Here is a 24,300-nt window from a genome sequence, read left to right as displayed (position 1 = left end):
CTTGTAATGTGCTAGTTGTAGTTTATGTTGAGGAAGTTAAAAACATGATTGAAAATGTATATATGAAAAGGTTATATCTTTGGAAAAATATTAAGAAAAATTCAAATCTAACACTTAAACCCACCTTTGACCAGGAAATAACTTTTCACAGTTAGAAGCTGTGAAGTAAACCACAAAGAAAAGGATGATCATAATTGGCTATATAACATTTGATATGCCTTCATATCAAAAACAAAACATTGCGTGACCATTAACCATGGTGAAAATATTTTTAGTTAATATACTAGAGATATTATTCAAATATATTATTAAAACAATAAGAAAAAATAATGACCTTCTAGCATCATGGCCAAAGGACTGTAAAATTAAGGGATAAACAAATGTGTGGATAAGCATTCGGTCTTACTAATGATCATAAAGATGCAAACTAAAGAAATCCTTGGGGATTGTTTTAGCCTATGCACTTCAACCTGACTCCAGGTGATGCTTCCCTGTTTATATACTACTGATGAGAGAGGAAACAGAAAAACTCATTGAAAAGCCAGGTAGCATTATTCACAAAAGGTCATTAAATCACTTTTATCTTGTGAATTCATAATGCAACTTCTGCAAACCTATCTTAAAAGACTATTCTTGATTATAAGAAAAAGATACTATATACACTAGGATATTCACATCTGTACTATTTCTATTGTAAGTGAAGGACATAATTTAAATGTTCACTGGTGATATCAGTGGTTCTCAAACTTGGTTGTATGTTAGAATCGTTTGGAAAGATTTAAGAAAATGCTTATGATTGGGCCTCACCCAGAGATGATTATTTAATAGGGGTGGAATTGGCTCTGAAATTTCCATTTTTAAAGTTTTTCCTGAAATGTTAATATACAGCCAGGATGCAGACCATCAACTTGAAACAAGTTGATAGAATATTTTTCATCATTTCATATGTTATTTATGATAGTTTTGTGGTATTATGAAAAAAGATATAATATGAAATGAAATAGTGTTATTCAATATTTAGGTAAATTATAACTTTAAAATAGAAAAAAAAAAAAAAAAAACAGAAAAATAGCCTAAGAGAAAATTTACAAAATTCTCAGAGTTCTTTTAAGGAGTTGGGATTTTGAGAGATTTTTCCCATCTTTTCTTCAGTTGGCAGATATTTAGTAATATTCTTGTATTACATGTTACAAGAAAAAGCAATATTTAAAGGAAGAGTTCCTGTGGGCAAGATTCTCTAGATAACTTTCTATTTATAGATTATGTCCACCTGTGAATACAGAGATTTATTCTGGCTTCTAAAACAATCGTGTTGATATTAGAGTACACATCGTAACATTATAATGAAATCCTTATGGGACTTTTTTTCCCTTCTTCGATCTCAGAAATATTCTCTCATGTAGTTTTGTGAAGTTTGGAATACAATAAATTCAAGTCAGTCATTTTTCTCTTCTTTTATTACTCTGCAGCTGTGCCCATCAGTTGTCACCATTCTGAATATCATCTCTATACTGATGGTTCCCTAATATTTATCTCAGACTCTACCATTAACTCTGTGGTGTATGTGTCTGAATTTTGGATGCATACCTTTAAATTAGTAATTCCAGAACCAGAAATCATCCTGTTGTTTCCAAACCCACCTCTTCTATCTGTGTTGCCCATCTTACTTAATTATGCCACCATTCACCTTTAGTCCCTGAATCAACTCTACACTCCTTCTTCCCCCTTATCTCACACATCTTGGCACGGTCTTTGTCCTTCTGTTTTTATGTATGTATGCATACATACATGTATGTGTGTATGTATGTCTTCCCATATATTTCTTGATACTTTCTCCACATCTCTGCCCACCATCAATGTGAAGCTTGGTCTGTCTACCCTGCAGGCCAATACTACAGTCTTCTCATTGCTCTATTTTCTACTGGGTGTATCTAAATTTAAATCTATCTTTGTATTAACAGAGGGACAAGACCACATTGCTTGTTCCACTCCTCTGGGTTCTCCGTCATCTCCTTCATGAAGTGCAAGCTGCTAGCCATGGCATTTAAACTATGGCACTGAATGTCACACACCATCAAGTGGTCTATACCTTCCCTCTGGAATCTGATTCCTACCCTACTCTCCCTCCTATCTACCACCTTGGAAATGCCAGCTGTCATGTTCCTGCACACCGCATTCAGTTTCCATTTGTGCTTCCTTTGCACTGCTTCCTCTACCTGGAATGGCCTTTCACTGTCATCCCTGATTGGATTAGCAAAATTTTAAAGATTAATACTACCCATCATTGACTAGTTACTTTCATTGGAAGGTAATGTGGAAGTAGCTACCAAAATGTTCAAACCATTCTAAAAATTCACTTTTTGAAATCTATTCTGGACAGATTGTTGTACATATATAAGGAGAACTACATACAAAACTCTTCATTACAGCACTATTTTAATGGGTAAAATTAGATGCGACCAAGGGTTCTGTAATAATCAAATACTTAAATTATTATGCAATATATTTATAGACTCTTAAGAGCATTATGTTACCATTAAAAACACTTAGAATTATATAGAATATTAAGAGCAAAAGTGTTCTCATTTGTATTGAAGATAAAAGCACTAAACCATAGAGTTGAATATATGTCTATATGTGAATGTAAATGCAAAAAGATCTGGAAGAAAAGCATGATATTAATAAATACTTAATAGTCATTACTTTTTAAGCAGTGGATGGGAACGAGGGAAGTTGAGAGGGACATTTACTTTTAAATGGGTGTAATAATGTACCTTTACAATTTCCATGTAATGGTATTTATTTACTTGCATAAAAATGTTTAAATATTAATGTAAGTTGAATCAAGGGGAGAGTCAGAATTAAAGCCAAATTGTGGGTAAAAGAATAATAACAATAATAATATTTTTGACTTTTGAAAAATTTTGAAAATACAGCAAAGAACCCATATACTAAAAAACACTAGCTGAAATTAACAGTTGTAGATACAGTGTCATAGTTGCTTCAGATTTCTTTTAAATGACATCTAACCAAAAAGCTGATGTTCTTTTGATTTCCTTCTCTTTCTTTTCAGGGATAATTAGAGTCATAGATTTACTGTGTGTTATTGTAGTTCAGAATTTTATACTTTTATTATGAATCTGCAGGTAAAAGTATATCTATGTCTTTAGTTATAACCTATTGAATATTTAGGTTATTTATAGTTTTTTGTCTATAACAAATAATATCTCTTTGTGAAAATATGTGAGTTTTTCCTGAGGCTTATACCAAAAAGTGGTATTGCTGATCTGTAGAGCATACACACTGTTAAAACTAGATATTGCCAAATATATTCCCAAATTGATTATATCAATTTATATTCTCTAAAGTATTTCATAATTCCCACCTCTGGACATCCTCGACCAATACTTGGAATTGTCAGGCTTCAAATTGTGTTCTGCTCTGTAAATTGTGAAATGTTATCTTTTCAACAAAGCCTCTCAATGTGTTCTGAGTCTTCAAGTCTGGCAGGGCTCTGTGAGGGATGTAGAAAGAATCATTAATAAAATCGGAGTCCTCAAGGAACTAGTTGCCATCGAGTAATGTGGTGTTAGACTGCACAGAACTAAATGCTGCAATAGTAGCATAGGCTGGAATGGCTGTCAAGGTGCAGAGAAGATCATCATGGACTAGAGAAATAATTAGTACCTTTTAGTAAGGGGAGGCAGTAGGATCTGGACAAATGTGTAGGAAGAGAGGAGAACAGACAGCATTAAGGGTAAGGAAAGCATACAGACAGGCAGCCTGATTAGAATGAATTTTAGAAAGTTAATAGTCTAACTCTTACTATTAATAATTGCCCTTAAAACCTTAATAAGAAAGGGATTAGTAGAGCCTTAAAACACACCTATTTTAAACTCAGCATTTTACAGATGAGGAAATTGAGGCCTAAAAAAATAAAATCAGCTTGTACAAGTCACTTACACTCTTTAGTAGTCGTGTCAAAAATAAAATTAGCAGGGGATTTATTAGCTTATTGAACTTTGGCATCCAACAGGTTGATCCTCAACATGACTAGATATTGCAGGATTGAAGTGATATAATCACTTTGCTTCCTCTTTTCTTTCCATGTTTTGCTCTGCCTTTCTCTGGTTAGCTTTATTCTCAGCAGGCTGTGTCCTTATGGAGGCAGAGATAGGCACCAGCCAATCTTTATGTCTGTGTGGTTGGTGTTCCTACTGAAAATAATGCATGCTCTTTCCTCTATTTCTGTATCAGTGCTTTAAAAGGTGCTAGAACTTCCACCAATTGACCAATCGCTGTGATCAGAAAGATGCTTTGGTCTGGCCGACCTTCCTGGCAGGGAAATCAAGACCATTTTATTGATTCCTAAAAGAAAAGAATGCAGGGCGTGCAAATATAGGGTGGCCACTGTGCCCTGTTTGGTATGTAGAGTATTTGACGGACATAATGGTGGCCATGAGTTTAAAAATAGTATTGGCGGTATTCATTGAAGGTGCTTTATGTCCACACATCCATGATTGTAACAGCTTTTATAGCAGTAATTAAATTTATTTCAACAAATACCTTTTGAGCACATCGGGATTGCTTGTCAGGCAATATAAAGATGAATAAATATATGTCTATTCCCTATTGAATTTCTAAACCTGTTGGAAGTAGTAAGGGCAGGAACGTTAGAGGTGTAAATGATTTTCAAAGAAAAGAAATCATGAGAAATATGCAAAGTGTTATGATTGTTCTAGAGAATGGGGATAGCCTGTGGTCACAAAAGGCTTCCCCATCTCCTTTAAAAATTTTGAGTGGCAAAATGGAGCATGATAGGACTGGCAGATGATTCAGGGAATGGGGTTTCATATGAGCCGAAGCAGCGAGATGGGAAACCATAGAGGCTTGAGTTGGATTGGATTATAGGAGAGTGGTCTGAGATTTGGAGAAGATGAAGATGAGGTAGGTGCTAATTATATTGTAGAACCACCCTGTCAGCCTGAGCAAATTTGTGCTTGAAAACCACTGATTTAAAAAAAAAAAAAAAAAAAAAAGCCAGTGAATGGCTTGACTTTAAGAAGCAGTCTGAGCAATGTTTTTTGTTTTTGTATTTAAATAAGAAAATTGTCTGGCACCAGTGTGTAGGATGAACGGGAGCTGGGAGCTGTTGAAGGCAGTGAAGGATATAGAATTGTCCTCTTGTGTATGAGGTAAAGATCACTTGAAGTAGGCTGTAAAGAAGTAAAAATGCAAATTGAGAGATGAACGTTGTTGAGGCTTTGTGGAGGCAGAATAGTTGGAATAGTCTGAGAAATGCTTCAGTCATGAGCAGTGAGGAGGAGGATTGTACTCATCACTGAGTGAGCAGGGAGCAGCAGGGAGAACCGCATGGGGGAGATGAGTAAGATTTTCATGTTAGCTGTGTCATCTGTCAGGTAGTATCATACAGGTTGAATATCCTTTATCCAAAATTCTTGGGACCAGAAGTGTTTCAGATTTTGCATTTCAGATTTTTTTTAGATTTTGGAATATTTGCTCTATACCAGTTGAGCACCTGAAATCCAAAAATTTGAGATACACAGTGCTTCAGTGAGCATTTCTGTTGATTGTCACATTGGCACTCAAGAGTTTCAGATTTTGGAGCATTTCAGATTTTGGATTTTTTGATTGGAGATGCTCCAAACTGTATTACAAACATGTAGTTATTTTCAATTATATAGAGGTTCTATTTGTATATTTTCCAATGCTGTTTAACGTTTCTGGATATATTTTCCAATGTTATACATTTACACAGGGAAAAACAATCATCGCATTCTATTATTTTTCCACAGAAGAACAAATATTTTGCATACCTTTAAAATATTTTTTTAAGATTTGGCTCATAAAATTAAACATTCCCGGTAGTGATGACTTCTAGATACTTTTTTCCTGGTGATTCTAATTATATAAATATAGAATGTCCCCGAGTATGATTTTGGGCATATCATAATAGGAGAGGTTTCTAAATGTTATGATGGGGAGGACTCCTTTATTATATATACTTAGCAAACATGGAGGTAAACAGGATTTTCAGTCTGATATATATATATAGTTAATGTATTTAGTGAGTTGGTAAGAGGAGAATACAACATGTATTTCACAAACACATTTGAAAATTTTTTTGGAGCACCACTGTGATTAATACTGCATAGAACAGATTTTGGAAATAGTACAGTATTAACGGTTGCTAATGATATGGGAGAGTATGAGGAGCTACAAGTGAAATATAGAAATTTACATTTTTTTATGAAACTAACTTGTACCAGATTTAATTACAGTACCTCTTCTTGTCTTTAATGTAGGAAATGTACTATTTTATTTTGGAAGGTATATTTTTGGCCTAATTGGAAATACTCTATTTGAGTTTGCAGTATAAAGTCCTGAAGAGCCATGGCAACCTAAGTGGCCATGGGTTGACCGCCTCTGCATTAGAGCTGATGATACAATATATCCACACATGATCACATCTCAGTTATCTCCTTGGAATAAACTAAGGAGAACATTTAAATTCCAAATGGTTTTCCTCTTGTCTGTAACATGCCTCAAGGCTGCCTTTCTCCTACATCTGCTGTCATTTCATATGTATTTAGAAAATTCAGTTTAATTTAACCTTTGTTTCTATTATGTGTAATGCAGTATCAGAGTGCAAATTTATTTCAAGATTAGCTTGACATACATAGTGTGCTCAATAAATGTTTGTTCAGTGAATGGATTGTGTTTCTCCTTAATGATCCAATTCTACAAAGAGTCATCTCAGTTATGGACCTGAATTCTCTACCATATTTTTCTCTAAGTTCCTTCTTCCTTAGTTTTCATGGGTAGCGTTACCTGAGGAACAATAACCATCAATGTCATCTTTGGCGGCCTCATTTGTTATTTATAATATTTGAAATCTACCCTGGGGAAGTCATTGCTGTCATCACTTGAAGGTGAGACAACCACCTCACCTTCCAGTGAAGATGGAGCCAACCATCTTTTTATTTTAGTATCCTCTGGCTTTTTAAAATATATTTCCTTCAAGTGCTAACTTTTTTTGCTGTTGTTTGAGGTAGATTAAGTGGAGGAGGTGATTCTGTGGCGAGAGAATGTGGGACAGTGGAAAGAGCATGGGCTTTGGAATCAGATTAAAATTTGGATTTCAGCTGTATCATTGAGTTATTTGACTTCAGTAAGATTCTTAATCTTTGAGCCTCAGTCACATCTGGAAAACTGGGAATCACGCTTACATTTTATAGTGGCTGTAAGGAATATAGTTGTGAAAGTCCAGGCACATAATAGATGCACAATAAATGGTGACTATAATGGTGTCTGTTGCTATCATTCTCCTCCCTGTACCCTTACTAAGTTATCACTTATTTTCAGTGTTATCCACACGTGAAAAACTATGGACTAGGCTTGTATATATGTCTATGTCTTTATTTGTATTAGAAGTTAAACAAAGTCTTACCTGAACCAATTTTTTACACAAGCTATAAAATATTGATTTCTTCCCATTTGCCATTCTTTTTACCTCTAAATGTTAGTTACTTTGAGTGGTGGTTGTAGTAGTAGTAATAAAAATAGTTCACAAGTTTTGAACACTTACGACATGCCAGACATAGTTCTCAGTACTTTGTATGTTTTAACTCATTTAATCTTCAGAATAATGCTCTCTAACATAGTGAGTTTTATTATTCCCATTTTGTAGTTGAGGAACCTGAGACCTAGAGAGATTAAGTCCAATGTGACATAGCTAGTAAATGGCCCAGCCCCGGTTGAGCTCAGGCCAACTGGCTCCAGAGCCCACAGTTTTTCTCAGTGTATTCTACTGCCCTCCTTAATGTGGCAGTGGTAATACAGCAGGCCGTGACATGCATAGTTGTAGAGGAACAATTGCCAACATTTAGTTGTACATGTGGCATGTTCTTTACTGGATGCCTGTAATTAAAGATAACCACCTCACCTCTTATTTTAGTTGAAAGTCTTTAAAAATTACAGTATAGATTATGTGTTTTGGTTTACACATTCATAATAGGCTATTTCCTAATTTCCTTATAGATCCTGTTTTAAAATAATACTAAGCAAACTTTTACCGTTGCATTAATGTTTTAGAATTTTTGCCTCTTAAAAGGCCAATCTAGTGGGTATGGCTGTGTGAATCACTGTAGTCTGTCTAATAGTATCTAGTAGTCTCTGTAAAGTTGATAAAAGGTCAAAATTGAGGTGTCTGTTTATATTCTAAGAAGAATATCTTTCACATATAGTTCAAGCCAATCAAAGACACATTCTGAGGTTTTGAGAATTAAATTTCACAACATACATTATTTGATATATTTTTTTGCCTCATATTCCCACCTGATAAGAGTACCAGGACTTCATTTTTATCTTTACCTTAGAGGCATGTTGAATATTGAAAACCACGTATATCTCTTCACGTAGAAATTTACAAAATATCTTCCTTTTAAATATGACCTATCTCTAATTTGAGTTGATGGGTTATTCCTATTTACATTTTTATATTTTTCTAAATTTTGATCTTTGTTATTCCTCCTATGTCAGTGTTCATTAAAAACCCATATTCCTCATATGTCCTCAGTGCTCATTAAAATCTTTCCTTGGTTATCTTCCTAAAGGGACCATGAAGTTTGGGGCACGGTTCATCAAAATCAAATTTCAGGGTTACTATAAGTTATTTTTTATGCTGAGATTATTCAGGTAACATATATAATTACATACATATGTCACATACACAAATACATTTTTCAGATAACATATATAAAGGACGCTAGTTTTTAAGGTTTTATTTTCAGTCATTTTAGTTTCTTACTAGCAGTAATATTTTTCAAGAGTAGGAAGTTAGTTTGACCTTGATTTTTCTAGGGTAGTTTTAATCATCTAAGTTACTGAATTGTCAACTGATGTGCTTTGTGTTACTATGTGTGTTTAAGAGTCATCCTTATTTATTGGTAAAAATAGTTTATTCTTCTCTGCTAGTAGGGACATGCTCGTTAAATATATAAATAAATAGACAAATCTAATGGTACATTATTCATTTTGTAACATTTTATAACATTTTTTTGTGAAATGTAACACATACAGAGTTTACTGCACAAATCCTAAATTGAAACAATTTAATTTTCACAAAGTGAGCACGAAGATCCTGTATCAAGAACTAAAACATTACCTGTACCCATAGGCCCACATAATTTACTCTTGAAAATATATTCTGTGTAATTAAGATATTTTCTCAAAGCTTACACTTGAAATCCTTGAAAGAAGCTATTATTCTTTTTTTGAAAGGAGAGTGAACATATAATGGTTTCTATTAATGTATATTAATAGCACTTAGCACACTATCTAGTAAGGGTGCTAAATAATTTCATAATGAATTTGTAGAGTTTGTAGACTTACATTGTGCAGGACTAATGTTTTGATATTACCATGGTTTTAAAATGAGATTTAAAGCTGTTTACAGGAAATCACTTCCATCTAAAATTGTTACTAAGAAGAGATATTATTACTATTTTAATATGCTAAAATAGTTTAAGCTTTGGATTACTTAAATATTATCTTGTAAAGAATTATTATTTTATATATAAAGGAACAGATGCCTACAATTATATTTTCTTTGTCATGTCTGTAAATAGTCTTCCAGTCACATCCCCCAGGTATTCTTCCTGGTTTTTAAAATGATTTAAATAGATAGGCTATCCATTCCCTTCACTAAGTAGTCACTATTAGTAAAGTTTGATGTGTTTCATCAGCAATATGATCATATAAAGCAATGGATCTTCTATATTTCACACAGCACTGGGCTCTGTGAAGCGTCTCTGGGGGTTCTTTGATGTCTAGACAGTTTAAATTATGCCTACTCCCCTGCCTCCAAATTCCACCCCTGTTCTGCTTCAGGGGTTGTGGGAAACAAAAACAAACCAGAAGGGTTCCACAGCCCTACAGTCTAGGGAAAAAAACAAACAAGTAGAATAAGCTGTATATCCACCCTGGCAGGTGTATAGGAAAGGGCCCAATTCTAAGAGATGGAAAAAAAGGAAAAAAAAATGGGGGCAAATATTGTCTGCCTATTTATTTATGATTGTATTTATTATATGCAAATGCATGTGCATTATGAACAAAATGGAACTTTATAGAATTATTAGGGAAGAAAGTTAAAGTCATCTCTTCCCCCAGTACCCCAGTTCTTTCCTCTCCACCTCCCCATAGGCAGCCGAATCTATGACTTTGGTGGGTTTCCTGTATATTGTCCTATTTATTGAAATGGTAATATAACGAATTGTGTTTTAAGTTGGAAAACTAACTTTCTTTTCTTCCTTTCTTTTTGTTTTTTCCTTTTATAAATCGGGATATCATGGTTTTTCCAATTCATCTTGTTAGAAAGTAAGTAACTTTTGAAATTTCAGAGATCTTTTTATTAAAACATTGATGCTTTATTACTTCATATACATATTCTGTTACAGGATTTTTAACTTTTTAATTCTGACAGGTGATTAACCTTTGTCTTAACTGTGAAATAAAAGTTTTTTGGAATAAAGTAAAAATAATAAATGTTACATAGGTGTTCATGCTATCTAAGAATACACACTTTTAAAGCATGTCTGCCTCGTTTTTCATACCTACAGTTAATCATTATGTTTATAGATATGTGTGTGTGTGTATATAAATGTATCGTGTATTTACTAATTCTGTTTTTTTCTTAACATAAAAATATATAAATCAGACTTTTATTTATTCCTGGTCAATAGCAGTTAAGACATATTTCTTCAGGAAAAGTGGTCTGAGATTTTATGGAATTGATAAGGATAATAATAATAAATAAATGGCATGAAAAATTTTAAAAATGCATTTTCCTATCTATATCTTGCATTGGATGAATCAGTTACCTTTTACTAAGCATTTATCTCTTTTGATGCTTTTTATTGTTTTTAAATAAAATGGACCAGGATAGTGTTTTTTTCCATGAAGAAATGTAAGTGATATGCTTAAAATTAAGTGACTAATCAGTGGTTGACTTAAGTTGTAAAATTTGCATTTTGCAAAATATTTTTTAATTATTCTAAAATGCAACTGTTGTATAAATTTGAAATGCAACAAATTTTGTTTTGAAAAAAATTAGAAATGACAATAGTTGTTGAGATTTTTAGAGATGTGATTGTGAATTACATTTAAAAATTTTTCATAATCTTGAGTTTGTTAAATTAAAGGAGTATAATTTAATGATATATTCATGCTTAATAGAGCTTTTCATTTGTATGAAACTGTGTCCTTATTACATGTTTGCAGCAGGTATAGTATTAAATTGCTATTTAATAGCCAATTTATTTTCTACAATTATCTTAAGTTTACTTATACCTTAGAAAGAAACTGTAAATTATGGTGATGTCATATTTGTTCTGTATTTCTTAGTTGCCTTTAAATCTGTGTTATTCTTTAGTATTCTAAATCTGAGTTCTTAGAATTGTGTACATTTTAGGACCTTAGCAATTGAGAGCAGAAAGAATATTGTAAGGTTTCATGTTAGGTGGACAATTTTATTAAGTTATATTTTTAAAAGTCTACATTGTGTCATTTTTATGTATTGGATTCTGTTTTACTTATGGTGTTAACATCTTCTTGCCAAGTCTCTATGAAAAGTCTGTATTTCTGACAGTTTCACTAAATTAAAACTCCAAAGATCTGGCATAATCATTCCCAGCTTCAAATTTTCTGTGCTTTTGTCTGAAGAGTGTAATGTAAAAATATATACTTGCAGTGCTTAGTAAAACATGTATTGCATTATTTATCTGGAATTTATTCATGGAGAGACATTTCTGGGGAGATGAATATATTTTACTTTATAGGTATTCCTGGGCCTACTTTAAATATAAGCAACAATCTTTTGTGAAGAAAAATAATGAAATGAGGTCTGTAAGCTTGTAAGAGCTTCATGAGAAAAGATATTACATAAGCACACAGCATTATTACAGTGTGTACTTTAGTGTTACAATGACATTGTTCTATGACCAAATTTATATTAAGGATTCTTGTTTCCTGTCAAACCCAATGGAATAATATTTATGTGTTGGCAAAGAGAAGCTGCTTCCTAAAATAATAATGGATATTCATATTATAATACTTATAAACCTTTATAACCATGATGCATATATATGCTGACTTGCTATTAAATGTGTTCTGGCCATTCAGCAAATTTGACTTTTTTGTTTTACTGGTGAATTTTCATAGTTAGTAAGAGATTTGGTAATCTTGGTTTTTAGAAAACTTTTAATTTAGTAGCACAAATTATGATTTTATCCCCCACATTCAAAGTTTGAAAGCTAAATATCTTAAAGGCCCTATTGTCCCATAATATTTTTGGACTAAATACCCATAATTCCTAAGAGGCATGTGGGATGAGGTAGAGCTTCTAATAAAAATTGGTTTGACAAAATATTGATCTTTTGGCATATTAGGAAGTAAGATGTATATGGAAATATGGTTAAATGAAAGCAATCATTATAGCTCTAAATCCTAGCTTGCTAAACATTAGTTTGCAAGCAAAACACAAAAAGTGTTTTAACATATACCCCAGGAAATGCATGTGTATTATGTATTTCATAAGCATTTTTCCAAGTATGTGAATACATTCCAATAATGTTTATACATATGTGCTTTAGTATTTTTAATCATTAGTTTAATGCTGTTTGATTTCTTGAAAAAATGGTTTCATAATTCAGCCACTAGCATCTTTGCCACAGAACATAATTATTAGCTGGGCAGAATTCCCAAACACATATTTCTTTATTTGACATATCTAATTGAGAAAAGGATGTCCTTGTAGAGGCTGTATCTGAGATATAAATACAGACATACATTCTTATTTGGCCATGTAAGAAATGCAGTCCTGTGAGTAACTTAAATACTTATAATTTCAAATCAGTTCTTCCCTGGTTTATTATTCTTTTGTTGCTTTTCAGCCTATGAGATGGAGCTGCCCTTGAACTTGATTTTTTTTTTTTTGATCATTCAAGTGCAACCATCAAGTTGTCAGTAATATTTAAAAACTGAGACTTCATGGTGTTATTTGTAAAATAACACCACATAAATGTTTGGTTTTTGGTTTCTTTAAAATATAGTATTGGTTGCTTTATGAATAAAAGCATAATTTCAAGTTAGGAGACTTTTTGCCTCAAGCCTATAAAACAGATGCATCTGATTAACTTTGGTGAAACTGGACTGGCCCTTTATTGTAATGTAGATGTTTTCGAGGTTGGGAGGATATTTTTAAAAGGCATGCAAAAAAAAAAAAAAAAAAGGTCTTTTTTTCTTTTTTCTGTTTGAGAGACTCAGAGAACAGTTTTGCCATAGAAGCTGCACCTCAGACTGCTTCATTTTTGCACACTTTTTATTTTCTAGTGGAACCTCTCCATTAGCCTGTCTGAATGCAATGCTTCACACTAACACTCGAATAGGGGATGGAACATTCTTCAAAATCCCTGGAAAGTCAGGCCTCTATGCTCTCAAAGTAAGTTGGATTGTTCTGCATATTATGCCTGTTAAGTTGTTACTGTAGCATGCATTTTTTCAGACATGTGAAGGTAAACAAAATGAGATTCGGGTGAAGGGTAGAAGACTGACCCCTATGCCTTCTAAATATTTTCAGATGTCTTAAAAATGATTTCATATTAAGAATAAACAGTGACATTTTTCTTTAAGGAAAGAATATCTGTGGTTTTACTCCATACATATGGTAATGGAAAATAGCTGTGGCTTCCTTATAATTCTTGATTCTTTAAAATTTATGGGGAGGGGTGTCATGGATCATCAGTCAGGAGTTTAAGATGATCACAATTGCCATAAACTCTTTGGCTTAATGACCATCAGTTGACATACAGGATTCACACCTGTATGCCTTCCTGTCTTTTATAGAAATAAGAAATGTATTCATTTTTCTTGAAAACTTACTGATTTAAGTATTTAATTTTAAAACAAATGGTGATCTCAAGAAAGTTTTACTCATATGCACACTTGTTATATGAGAATAGAGAAATAACATTGAAAGCTTTAGGTAACTGTTTTAATTATTTTACTTTGTAATTTCAGTAATTTTAGGGGGTACAACTGAATTATTTTAGTGGCATTCCCATTTCCATCTAGAATGGAAAATGCCATCTAAAATGCAGAATTCCAAAGGACAAAAGCTTATGATCTACAAATGGTTGTGTAACTTGGAATAAGTAAATTAAAAAGAAGTCACTGCCTTACTATATAATGGATTATATTTACAGCTCATTAATTACTTTTGAGATTCTTGTAAATGCTAAAAGTTATACCTGGCAAAGAAAGCAGGGATTCTTCCTCAGCTATTAAGCATCAGGCTCTTTTCCCATTGTGTGTTTCAGAAAATAACACAGGTTAATAAAAAAAAGAAAAAAACTTGTATTTTTTTCAGTTCCTTTTTTGCTACATGGGGTAGCTGATTAAGTTAACTGATTAAAATTCTGAGTTGTTAAGCCATTCCTTTACATAAGGAAGGATGCAGAATTGAAAAAAAAAATGAAAACAACATATGTCAAAAAGAAATGTTTTCATTTTGCTATCAATTTTAAAAGGTTATTCAAATAAACAACAGTGGCAATGGCCTTTTCCAAGTTTTTTTTTTAAGCAGTGATTTTACATTAAAAATTAAATCAGCATTGAAATTCCAAGTTACAAATAACTGTGATAATACTTTAGGATACTAAAAGTATTTTGAATGTTTTTAGTTGCTAGTACACCTCCATAAACCATCTTTTTGAAAATAATATAGAAAGAGGAGTCGTCATGCCCAGTGGATGGCACGTTGGATTTAGTCTGTGAGTCTGAATTGGATGGTACAGAAATGGCCGAGGCAAATGCCAATGGAGAGGAAAATGGAGGTAAGCATGAGAAACCCGTGTTCTCCTAAAAGTGATATAGAATGCCAATAATTCACTAATTAAATGCCCCACCGTTATAGATACAATTTTCTTCTTGCCCCTTACTAAGATTTACCATTGAACAGTTTTGACTCATATAGATTAGCATCTAAGAAAAGTATATGGTTTTTGCCTTTTTTTTTTTACAGTGTGTATTTCCCTGAATAATTTTCTTGAATATTACGAGTATCACTGTATTTCTCCTGCAAGGTGAGAGGGTTACTCGGGAGGTATCTACTGGATGTATTCTTCTGGGAGGACTGAGTATGCCAATGTTTTATTTCTGATTGTGCTGATTTTTCCTGTGATCACAAGTACTTTTATAATAACTTTGTTCCTTGGTTTGGCCTTTGTAAATTAAGCTTAGTGTTATCATTCCTCACAGCGAAATGAGGACCAAATAAGAGGTTTTCTTGTTAAAGACTTTTGAAAAGTGAGTGACCCTTCCACAATTCTGGGGGGGGGACATTTTTCACCTCTGAATTCTATCCATGCGAATTCATTTTTATCTTTCTCAAGACAATTATATTACGATTCTGTTGGTGTATGTAATTCTGTACTGCAATTTTGGCAAATCTGTGTCCCACAATAGCTGCTGTGCCTTCTTCTACTCTACCCACTGGTCCCACAAATGGACCCGGATCATGATTTGGGAGGAAGACTATGTAATTAAAGTCTCTGTCAGCGGACTCATAGGAATGAGTAAATTATCTTTAAACAAACCTTAAAGGATCCTTGCAGAAATATTGTATTTCAGTAATAAGCCAAAGTCATTCATTTTATTAATGGCCACGGGAGTTCCTTTGTGTGCGCTCTGCATGCTGACTGAACACTCCTGCCCTGTACGCTTGCGTGCCTTCTGTAGGCCCCGTAAGACTGATGCTGCTTCCGTTCCTGTCTGATCCGCAGCAGAGGTTGTGCATTTACTATTGGAAACACAGATTCTCGTCTTAGTAAAATGACTGCAGACTGCTTTATAGACTGTTTTTTACCAACTTTCATTTGACTCAATGTACCTACTCCTACGTCTTTTGAAAACTCAGCCCCCATTGTTATAGTAATGTATGAATCTTGGCAGGTCTTTGTGGTTAGAAAGAGGACAAGGCAGAGATGCACAGCAGTTTCTGGCTTTCTAGAAGGGCTGCTGAACGGGGCATACTCTTCCCTTTCAGGAGCATGAAGGAGAATCTCCTTGCGGTCATTCCTGTTGTTGTACTGCCTGCTTGCTGGAGCACTCATCTGCTCGCTCTCCCAGCAAAGATATTGAGCTTCTACTATGTGCCAAGTACTGTTCTTGACATTGCAGTTGCAGCAATGAAAAACAAAAACAAATCTCTCATGCAGCTTATGTTCTTTGAGAGACAGACAATAAACAAAGTAAATATGTAAAACGTATGGCTTATTCACCGGTCACAAGTGGTATGGGGTAAAATAAATGAGAGAATAAGAGTAGGGGACAGGGGTATATCTGAAAAAAGACCTTAGGGGAGCGAGACAGCAGGCATTTAAGGCAAGAGAATTCTAGGTAGTGGGAACAGCAGTTGCAAAGGCCTTGAAGCAGGAGAAGTTCCTGGAATGTTCCTGAAATAGCAAGAGGCTGGCATAGCTGTGAGGCCAGAGTTAATAAGGGATATCTAAGATACAAAGCCAGAGAAGGTACGAAGGTCAGATTATATAGCACCTTGATAGTGGCTTTTGTGTTGAAGCATTTAATTTAAAGCATTGCAAAGTTTTGAGCTAGAGAGACCAATGATCTCACTTAAATTTTAGTAAGATCACTAAGTACAAGAAAAATATGAGAACAAGGACAAAAACAGGGAGACCAGTTAGAAAGCTATTATCTTAATCTAGAAGAGAGGTGATGGTGATTTGAATAAATGGAGTAGCAGTGGATGTGATGAAAAGTGACCAGATTCTGGATGTATTTGAAGGTGGATCCAACAGGAGCCACTGGCAGATAAATGTGGATGGGAGGTAAAGAACAGAGTTGGAGATGACTCCGAAGTTTGAGTGTGAGCAAGCAGAAGAATAGCATTGTCCTTAGCTGTATGGATAGAAGAATATGTAAAAGCAACAGCTTGGGGTCAGGGGGTTGTTGAATCAGGAATTCAGTTTTGCATGTATTGAGTATGAGATTCCTTTTCAACATCTAGGTAGAAATGTTAAGTAATTGAACTTATCTGTCTGAAGTTCATGGGAAAAATCTTGCGGGAGATGTACATTTGGAAGTGATCAGTTTATAGATGATATTTAAAGACACGAAACTGGATGAGATCACCAAGTAATTGAAGGTAAATAGAAAAGAGAAGAGGCCAAAAGACTGAGCTTAGGGACACTTGAATTTTAACAGGTTGGAGAGATTGTAGAAAACAGCAAATGAGACTGAGGATAAATGGACATGATAGCATGTCTTCTGTCATGGAAACCAGGTAAAGAAAGTGTTTCTGAGGATGAAGTGACTCAAATATGCCAATGCTTTTGATATGTGAAGTTATGATGATGATTAAGAAATTACCACTACCTGTAGTCCCAGCCACTTGGGAGGCTGGGGCAGAAGGATAACTTGAGCTCAGGAGTTTGAGGTTGCTGTGAGCTGTGGTGGTGCCACTGCACTCTAGCCTGGGTGACAGAATGAGACTCTATGTCAATAAAAACAAGAAAAAGAAAGGAGGGGGGAGGAAGGGAAGGAAGGAAGGAAGGAAGGAAGGAAGGAAGGAGAAGAGAGGAGAGAGAAGAGAGAAACAAAGAAAGGAAAGGAAGGAAGGAAAGAAAGAAAAGAAAGAAAGAAATCACCACTGGATTTACCTTTGTGAGGGTATTGATCAACTTGACAATGACAACTTTTGTGAACTGGTAAGATTACAGCCTAAATAGGTTCAAGAGAACAGGAGGAGAGAAATTGGAGACCACAAGTGTAGACAATTCTTTCAAGGAGTTTTTAGCTAAAGGGGAGGAGTGAAATGGAAAAATATCTAGAAAGGAAAGAATGAAAAGAAAGTTTTTTTTTTTAAGTATAAAATATAATAATTGTTTACTAATGGGAAAATTCCAGTTGAGAACAAATTGATAATGTGAGAGGGTACACTGTTGTGCTTGATTAGATGAGGGGAAATGGAACCTATTCAACATATGAAGAGATTGGCATTAGCAAGGGGTGTAGACAGGTACCTTAAAGGAGGCAATAGGAAAAGTCAAAGTATTAATATTTCAGTAAAAGTGAAGGTAGGTGAGTCCATGTGGAAGGGGCTCATAGAAGTTTAATTTATATTGCTTTATTTTTCTCAGTAGTTTCCTATTTCACTGAGGGTGAGGATAGGGGAGATAGTTTTATAGATTTAAGAAGATATAAAATGTTTTTCTTAGAGAATCTGATAGCATTAAGGACACTCTCAGGGTTATTAATCCTGACTGTAATGTGAGAACAGCCAGATGGTTGTATATTTTGCCCCAGACACGTTCAGGACTGCTGCACAAAGTAGATGTACAGTTAGATTTGACTGGAGTTGGGGCTTTGCCAAATGTGAATGATAAAGCAAGAGGAGTTAGGGGTGTACGAAATGGAGTAATTAAGGTGCACATCCATAGCATTTAAGTTGGATGTGGAGGCAAGTGAAGACACAGTTGTGTAAGGGGTGGTATAAAGAAGGAAGTCTCATTGGTGTGGAAGGATGGTTTGATTTGGTGTCCTAAAGAAAATGAACTGGAAGCATAGGCGATGTGAGAGTGGAATACATGGAATTGAATTTAGGGTGCTATTATGGAATGTATTTCCTAAGATGAGAGGAAAGAAGGGAGTTAGGTTTAAGGCTATCATGAGTGATTAGGCCAGGTGTGCATTCTTCAGAGTTGTCTAGATGAGTGGCCTGCCAGTGGCTGAAACTTAGCACCCCTCCATGTGGCCAGCCTAGTGCTGTGTGCTGGGGCTAGGTCTACCGGGAGGAAAGATTGCCTTTTCTTATTTGCATAAAGCTGTTGTAAAGGCTGGTGGTGGCCACTGGCATAAGATATTAGAGAATCATCTGCATGGATATTGAAACAGACAATTATGATAGAGGTAGCATGGACAAGATATTATGTTAATATTTAGGAGCTCAAATCATCAAAAAATGAAGGAGAGTGAGAGTAAGTACAGTAAGAAGGAGTAGTTGGTAGTATAGTCTAATGACATGAGCTATGACACTAGAGGCAACAAAGGAGCCAGGGAGGGAGAGTGGTCTTGGAAGGAACAGTGAGGTGAATATAGGTCACCTACTTCATTTTGAGGCCCAGTGTATAATAGGTGAGGAAAAGAAAAAGGCCATCACCCGAGATCATTCCAGGAAAACTAGTGTTCATAGGAGACAGCCAAGGTTTGTACATCAAAATGTGAAGGGAGTGTTCAGAGAAAAGATGGAGGTTGCAGGAAATTTTGCTAATGACTAATCCTGAGTTCCAGAGGAAACAGTGGGAGAGTTTTAGTAGTTGGGAAAGGGCAGGAGATGGCAGGAGAGCATTCAGCCAATAATTAAACCAAAGCAGGGGTAAGCAAACTCCCCTAATTTGAAATGTGAATAGGTACCTCACAAAATAACACATACCCACACATATCCAGCTAATGAGACCAAAATTAGATTTCCTGGCCTTTCCTTTGAAGTTGCATTTGGGAAATTGCTTTGTGGAATCACTGAAAGAATGGTAAATAGCTTATTTCCTTGAGTATTCCTTGACTTGCTCACTTTTGCATCTTATTGCAAACCACAGTTGCTTCTTGTAGGACAAGTATATTTCCTATCCTGTGTCAGTACCATATACTTCTGGGTATAGCCCATCAATCTAGCCTCGGGATGCATTTTCTAACCTAGATATTGAAAATATGAGTTCTTTATTTTATTTTTTTAGCAGTGAGGAAGCAAACTTAGAGAGTTTAAACGTCTCATCCAAGTCTTAAGCCCAGGTGTATGTGACACCGAAGGCCAGGCTCTAATCACTCGGACACCCTGCATAGAAACTGCAGGAAACACTTTTTAACCTGTGGTCATTGGTACTGTTTGCCTTTCCAACATTAGCCCAAATCCATTCTGATCATAAACTTAAGACTTTGACAAAGAGGAAACCCTGGCTTGTCTAAATGAAGGTTGAGATATCGTATGATTTCTTACAATTCAATAATAAATTCCAGGAAACTGAACTGCTTTAGGTGATTTCCTTGCTTACTATGTTTCTAAAAACATATTTGAACCAAAAGTTAGAATGGACATACTTTCCACACTTCATACAGCTGTACAAATATGCTTTGAAAATCGGGTCAGAAAGAGAAGGTGGAGTATATGTTTGGATATGTGTGAGGGAGCAAGAGGGGCGTGGGGAGAAAAAGGTAGCAGGAGGGGAGGGGAGGAGGGCACCATCTGTTTCTCTGTCTTTATTCCCCCCCCTTCTAGTCCTCCTTTGAGATGAAAGAGTGGGGAGTATTGAGGTGAGTCATAGCCATCAGTTCACAAGATACCCTTGATACATGGAAAGAGTAAGTCTCTGCTACCAGAGTTATTTCAAATTAATAAAGATTGACATTGGCTGCACTATTAAGAGAGTAAGTAGAGAACTCTTTGAGAAGAAAGCATTTTGCAAAAACTGGTAAAAAAGAAATCTTAGCTTGATTCCAGTCCTTAACATTTGAGTCCTTAGGCAGAGTTAAGATAATGGTAGTAATGCTTTAGTCCTCTTCTTGGAAACAACTGGCCAAGGAAACATTCTTTTAAAATAAGAGATGCCTTGTCAAGATATTTTAAGTTTTGCTGAAAAATTTTACAATGTGGGAAACATGGGCCATTATTGATAGTGGAATTTACAAGCACAGAATTATGGTTATATGTGTTTCTTTGACTTCTGAACAGTTTCTCAAGTTATTAAGAATTCTCTGGACTTGAGAAAGTAAATTGTTCAAATTTTACAAGCTAAGCTTTAGAGATCAAAGAGTGATTTAGGTGAATCACTTGATATATCTGTGTTGACAACCCATGACCATTTATGCCTATATAAGTATAAATCTATGTCACCCAAAGAAAATATTATGAATTTTATGGTCTATTTTAGTCAGAGATTTATGAGTATGTTTGTGTCTGAGTTGTTTTCTGAGCATAATACATTGGTATATCATGAGTTTCCTCACACATATTAAGTTGACTTACAATGTGTTGCTGGTCTGCAGAGCCCATACATATTTTATAAGAAATGATACCATCCATAGACAGTCTTCACCCTCTTCATCCTCTATCTATAAATTGTTATTAAGAAGAAAAAAATGTGTTTCTCTTTTTGTAGTCCTAATATATTTCATCTTTAAAATAAACAGCAACCATCCTATTTATATTTTTAAAATGAGGAAACCAGAGAATGTACAGTTTTCATCCACAGAGATCAAAAAAGGTTCTGCTTGCTATTAACCCTAATGGTTTTCAGGGAGGAAGCAGCTCTCTGGCAAGGGAATTAGTATTTTAAAAGTCTGTGTTGAGGAAAAAAAAAAAAATATAAAGAGAACATGTGTCCTATGTTTTAGACCTTAGATCCCAGAGTAAATAATGATTCCAACATTTGAAGAATTTTATATGGTCCTTTTTCATTATTCTTTATGGCCAGTTTTATAAGTGGGTTTCTGATTGTGTGATTCTTGGCAGAGTTATGTTAACTTAATGAAACATTATTCAGCTCCCTCTTTGTTTTCCCTGGCTCAGAGGCCACAGTTTGAGGGTTCTTTTATCAAACGTGGAAAGTACTTTAAGGTGGCCTGAAGTGTGTGGATAGGATCTCGATGAAGACATTAATTATGCAGAGATATGAGGAGCTTTGTGGAGAAAGTGAGGAGTATACTAATAAAGGTTCAGGCACCACGGGGAGTGGTCACACTGACAATTTATCAGGCAATTTTATACAAGGGGAAGGGAGAGGAAAATGAGGGTGATGGTGGAGTTGCGAAGGGAGTGTTTTTAGTAACTTTTGAAGATGTTGCCCACCACCTTGGTGTCTCCTTCCTCATGGTATTACCGGTCTTGTTTTGCTGGAGATTTTTCAGGAGCTTGGCTGTGAATGTTCTAGTATGATTTTCCATAGGATCGTATGTATCTGCATCTTCATATTCAGGAGGTGGAGGGATAGGAAGGTGTTGATAAGCTTCAGAGCGTTCATGGAGGAAGACAACATGGCATGACCAACTTCTACCTGGCAGCCATTCCTAAGAATCTTGCAGGTGAGGGAAGGTAACTCCTTCAGTGTCTCTACCAGGTCCCCTGATTTTGGGGGGTTAAGCCAATTTGTCTGTCATCCAACATCTTCACATTTTAGTCAACAGCTTTGTTAGCTCGTGGAGACACCTGCTCTATGTTGGTGGCCTAGAGAAACTTAAGTATGTGAAATTATGTTGTTTTAGTTACACATGGAAGAAAATGCAAAGGAAAGAGAATAAATACTCTTCACAGTCAGAAATGACCATTGGCAGGATATAAAACTTCCTCTTCCCACTCTTTCTCATTCTTCCTTCTTTCATCCCAACCCACAGAGTACACAGTTCACGAGAAGTAAAAGGGCTTTCAAATGATCATGCAGTCCTGGGTAGCATCTCATGTCAGTGTTTTACTTAAACAAGTCAATTCAGTAAGATGTAATTCTGCTACTAAAATAGATGTCCAGAGGAATAGAAATCTCACAGTCAGCCTTATATTTGTCCCTCTATGTTTTTGATAACCTTTATAGTGAAGAATCTTTTCCTTTTGTTGAAATCTTTTGTGCTTTTAATTAAACTGTTTCCTCATTTTTTCCCCTCTTTGATGATGGGGAACAGCTGGTTACCCCTTCGTCTTCTCCAAATGACTTATCCAAACTCAAACATTACTTATTGGTACTACTTTTCATTTCTTTTATCCATTAGGGACCTCTCTTTCTTACATATTTCTCCTTGAACTGTGAACTTTGTTCTTGTATAAATGGATTTTGGCCAGCTTTGAGAGTGCAGAGATATGAAGGAAAAAAAAGTTTTAAGTGCAGATAAAATGACCCATTTAAGTGTACTTTCTCCTCTTTCCTTCTGTTATGAGTGAAATATTTCATAATACAGAGATGAAGATTGGGAAGAGAGTAGGATCTCACAGTAAAAACAAACTTCCTCTCAAATAAAAACAAAATTAAAGGTATGCCCCCAATTACTCATCTTAACTAGCCAATTTTCTGTTTAATTTATTTAATCTATGATTGTACATATGAACAAAGCACCCATGTTCTTAAAGGGAAAGTGCTTTTTCATCGATGCCAGATAATCCACTCTCTCTTTTGTCTTTAAAGTGACAGTGTGTAACCATTTCTCAAACAGCCACCTGGGTATCCAACCTAACTCCCCTTTGTTTTATACTGGAGTTAATATTTTATATGTTGAAGTATAAAGTAATTAGTAAGGATGCCCATGAGAGAAACACTTACCCTTGACCCATGCCAACCTCTTGCTGATATCCTTCCTGTCCACTTTTTTTCTATTTCTCATTTTCTAGGTTGATTGCTTTATTTCTCTGCGGCTGTTTCAGGAACCTGATGCAGCATGGGAGATCACAGGTGTTATGCCAGTGTAAAATAAACAGGCTTTAATGTTTTCTCCCCCACACAAGCAGCACAGAGCGTTATTACTCTCCACCACTCTGAGAGAGAAATCCTTATGGGTTCTATGGTAGAAGGAGGTTGGTGGTTAAAGGTTGGCAACTATAGGATATGCTTTTCCTGCTAAATATATTTATTATTGGTTTGAGTTTTCTCTCTTCTCCTCTGTGTTTGAAGAGATGTTTTATGGATATCTAGAGATATTAATGTAACTAAATCGGCCTGGCTAGAAAATTGAGTACTAGTGGAGGGATTCCTTTAGGTACATCTTCAGTGTGTAAAAATGTTCTTCCTAGTTACCTATGGAGCTTAAGTGTCCTATCTAGTGCAAACCAAAGTGTGTGTGTGAACCACTTGTAGACATCATAATGAAGTTGTGGTATATCCAGTTCTGTGCCAGGTGAACATCATTTGCAGCATCTTATGTCACCCCCCAAAATTATTAAGGTGTCCAGCATGATTCCATCTTGTAAAAACATGTTCTTACAAATTATTATCTGATGCACCATTCCTCTTGGTTCATTTTATGCTTTTTTTTTTTTTTTTTTTTGGAAACCTCTTCTGAATAAGAAGACTTCAGCTAATGAAGCAGGTTATAAAATAGAGTAAATATTTCAGTTGTACTAGGTGTATTTTATTCATAGAAGATATTATTCTAAATATTATCAAGAGGGTCAGTACTTATAATGTTTAATTCCTTGTTCTATGAAGGTTTCTTAGGGAAAAAAAGCCTACT

General features: G+C 35.0%; 1 protein-coding gene across 1 annotated transcript in view; it reads left to right on the top strand.

Annotated features, from left to right (window-relative positions):
- The window catches only part of ASXL3 (ASXL transcriptional regulator 3), a 132,740-nt gene that overhangs the window by 22,824 nt on the left and 85,616 nt on the right, over positions 1 to 24,300 (top strand). The window contains exons 2-3 of the mRNA XM_069468135.1: positions 13,411 to 13,519; positions 14,804 to 14,912. Of these exons, the coding sequence (XP_069324236.1) occupies positions 13,411 to 13,519; positions 14,804 to 14,912 (218 nt within the window). The remainder of the gene's footprint in view (positions 1 to 13,410; positions 13,520 to 14,803; positions 14,913 to 24,300) is intronic.

The sequence above is a fragment of the Eulemur rufifrons genome, chromosome 5 (assembly GCF_041146395.1).
Source record: "Eulemur rufifrons isolate Redbay chromosome 5, OSU_ERuf_1, whole genome shotgun sequence".
In the NCBI taxonomy this organism is placed as follows: domain Eukaryota; kingdom Metazoa; phylum Chordata; class Mammalia; order Primates; family Lemuridae; genus Eulemur; species Eulemur rufifrons.
Note: the sequence above shows the minus strand (reverse complement) of the source record. Positions and strands in the feature narration are given on the sequence as shown.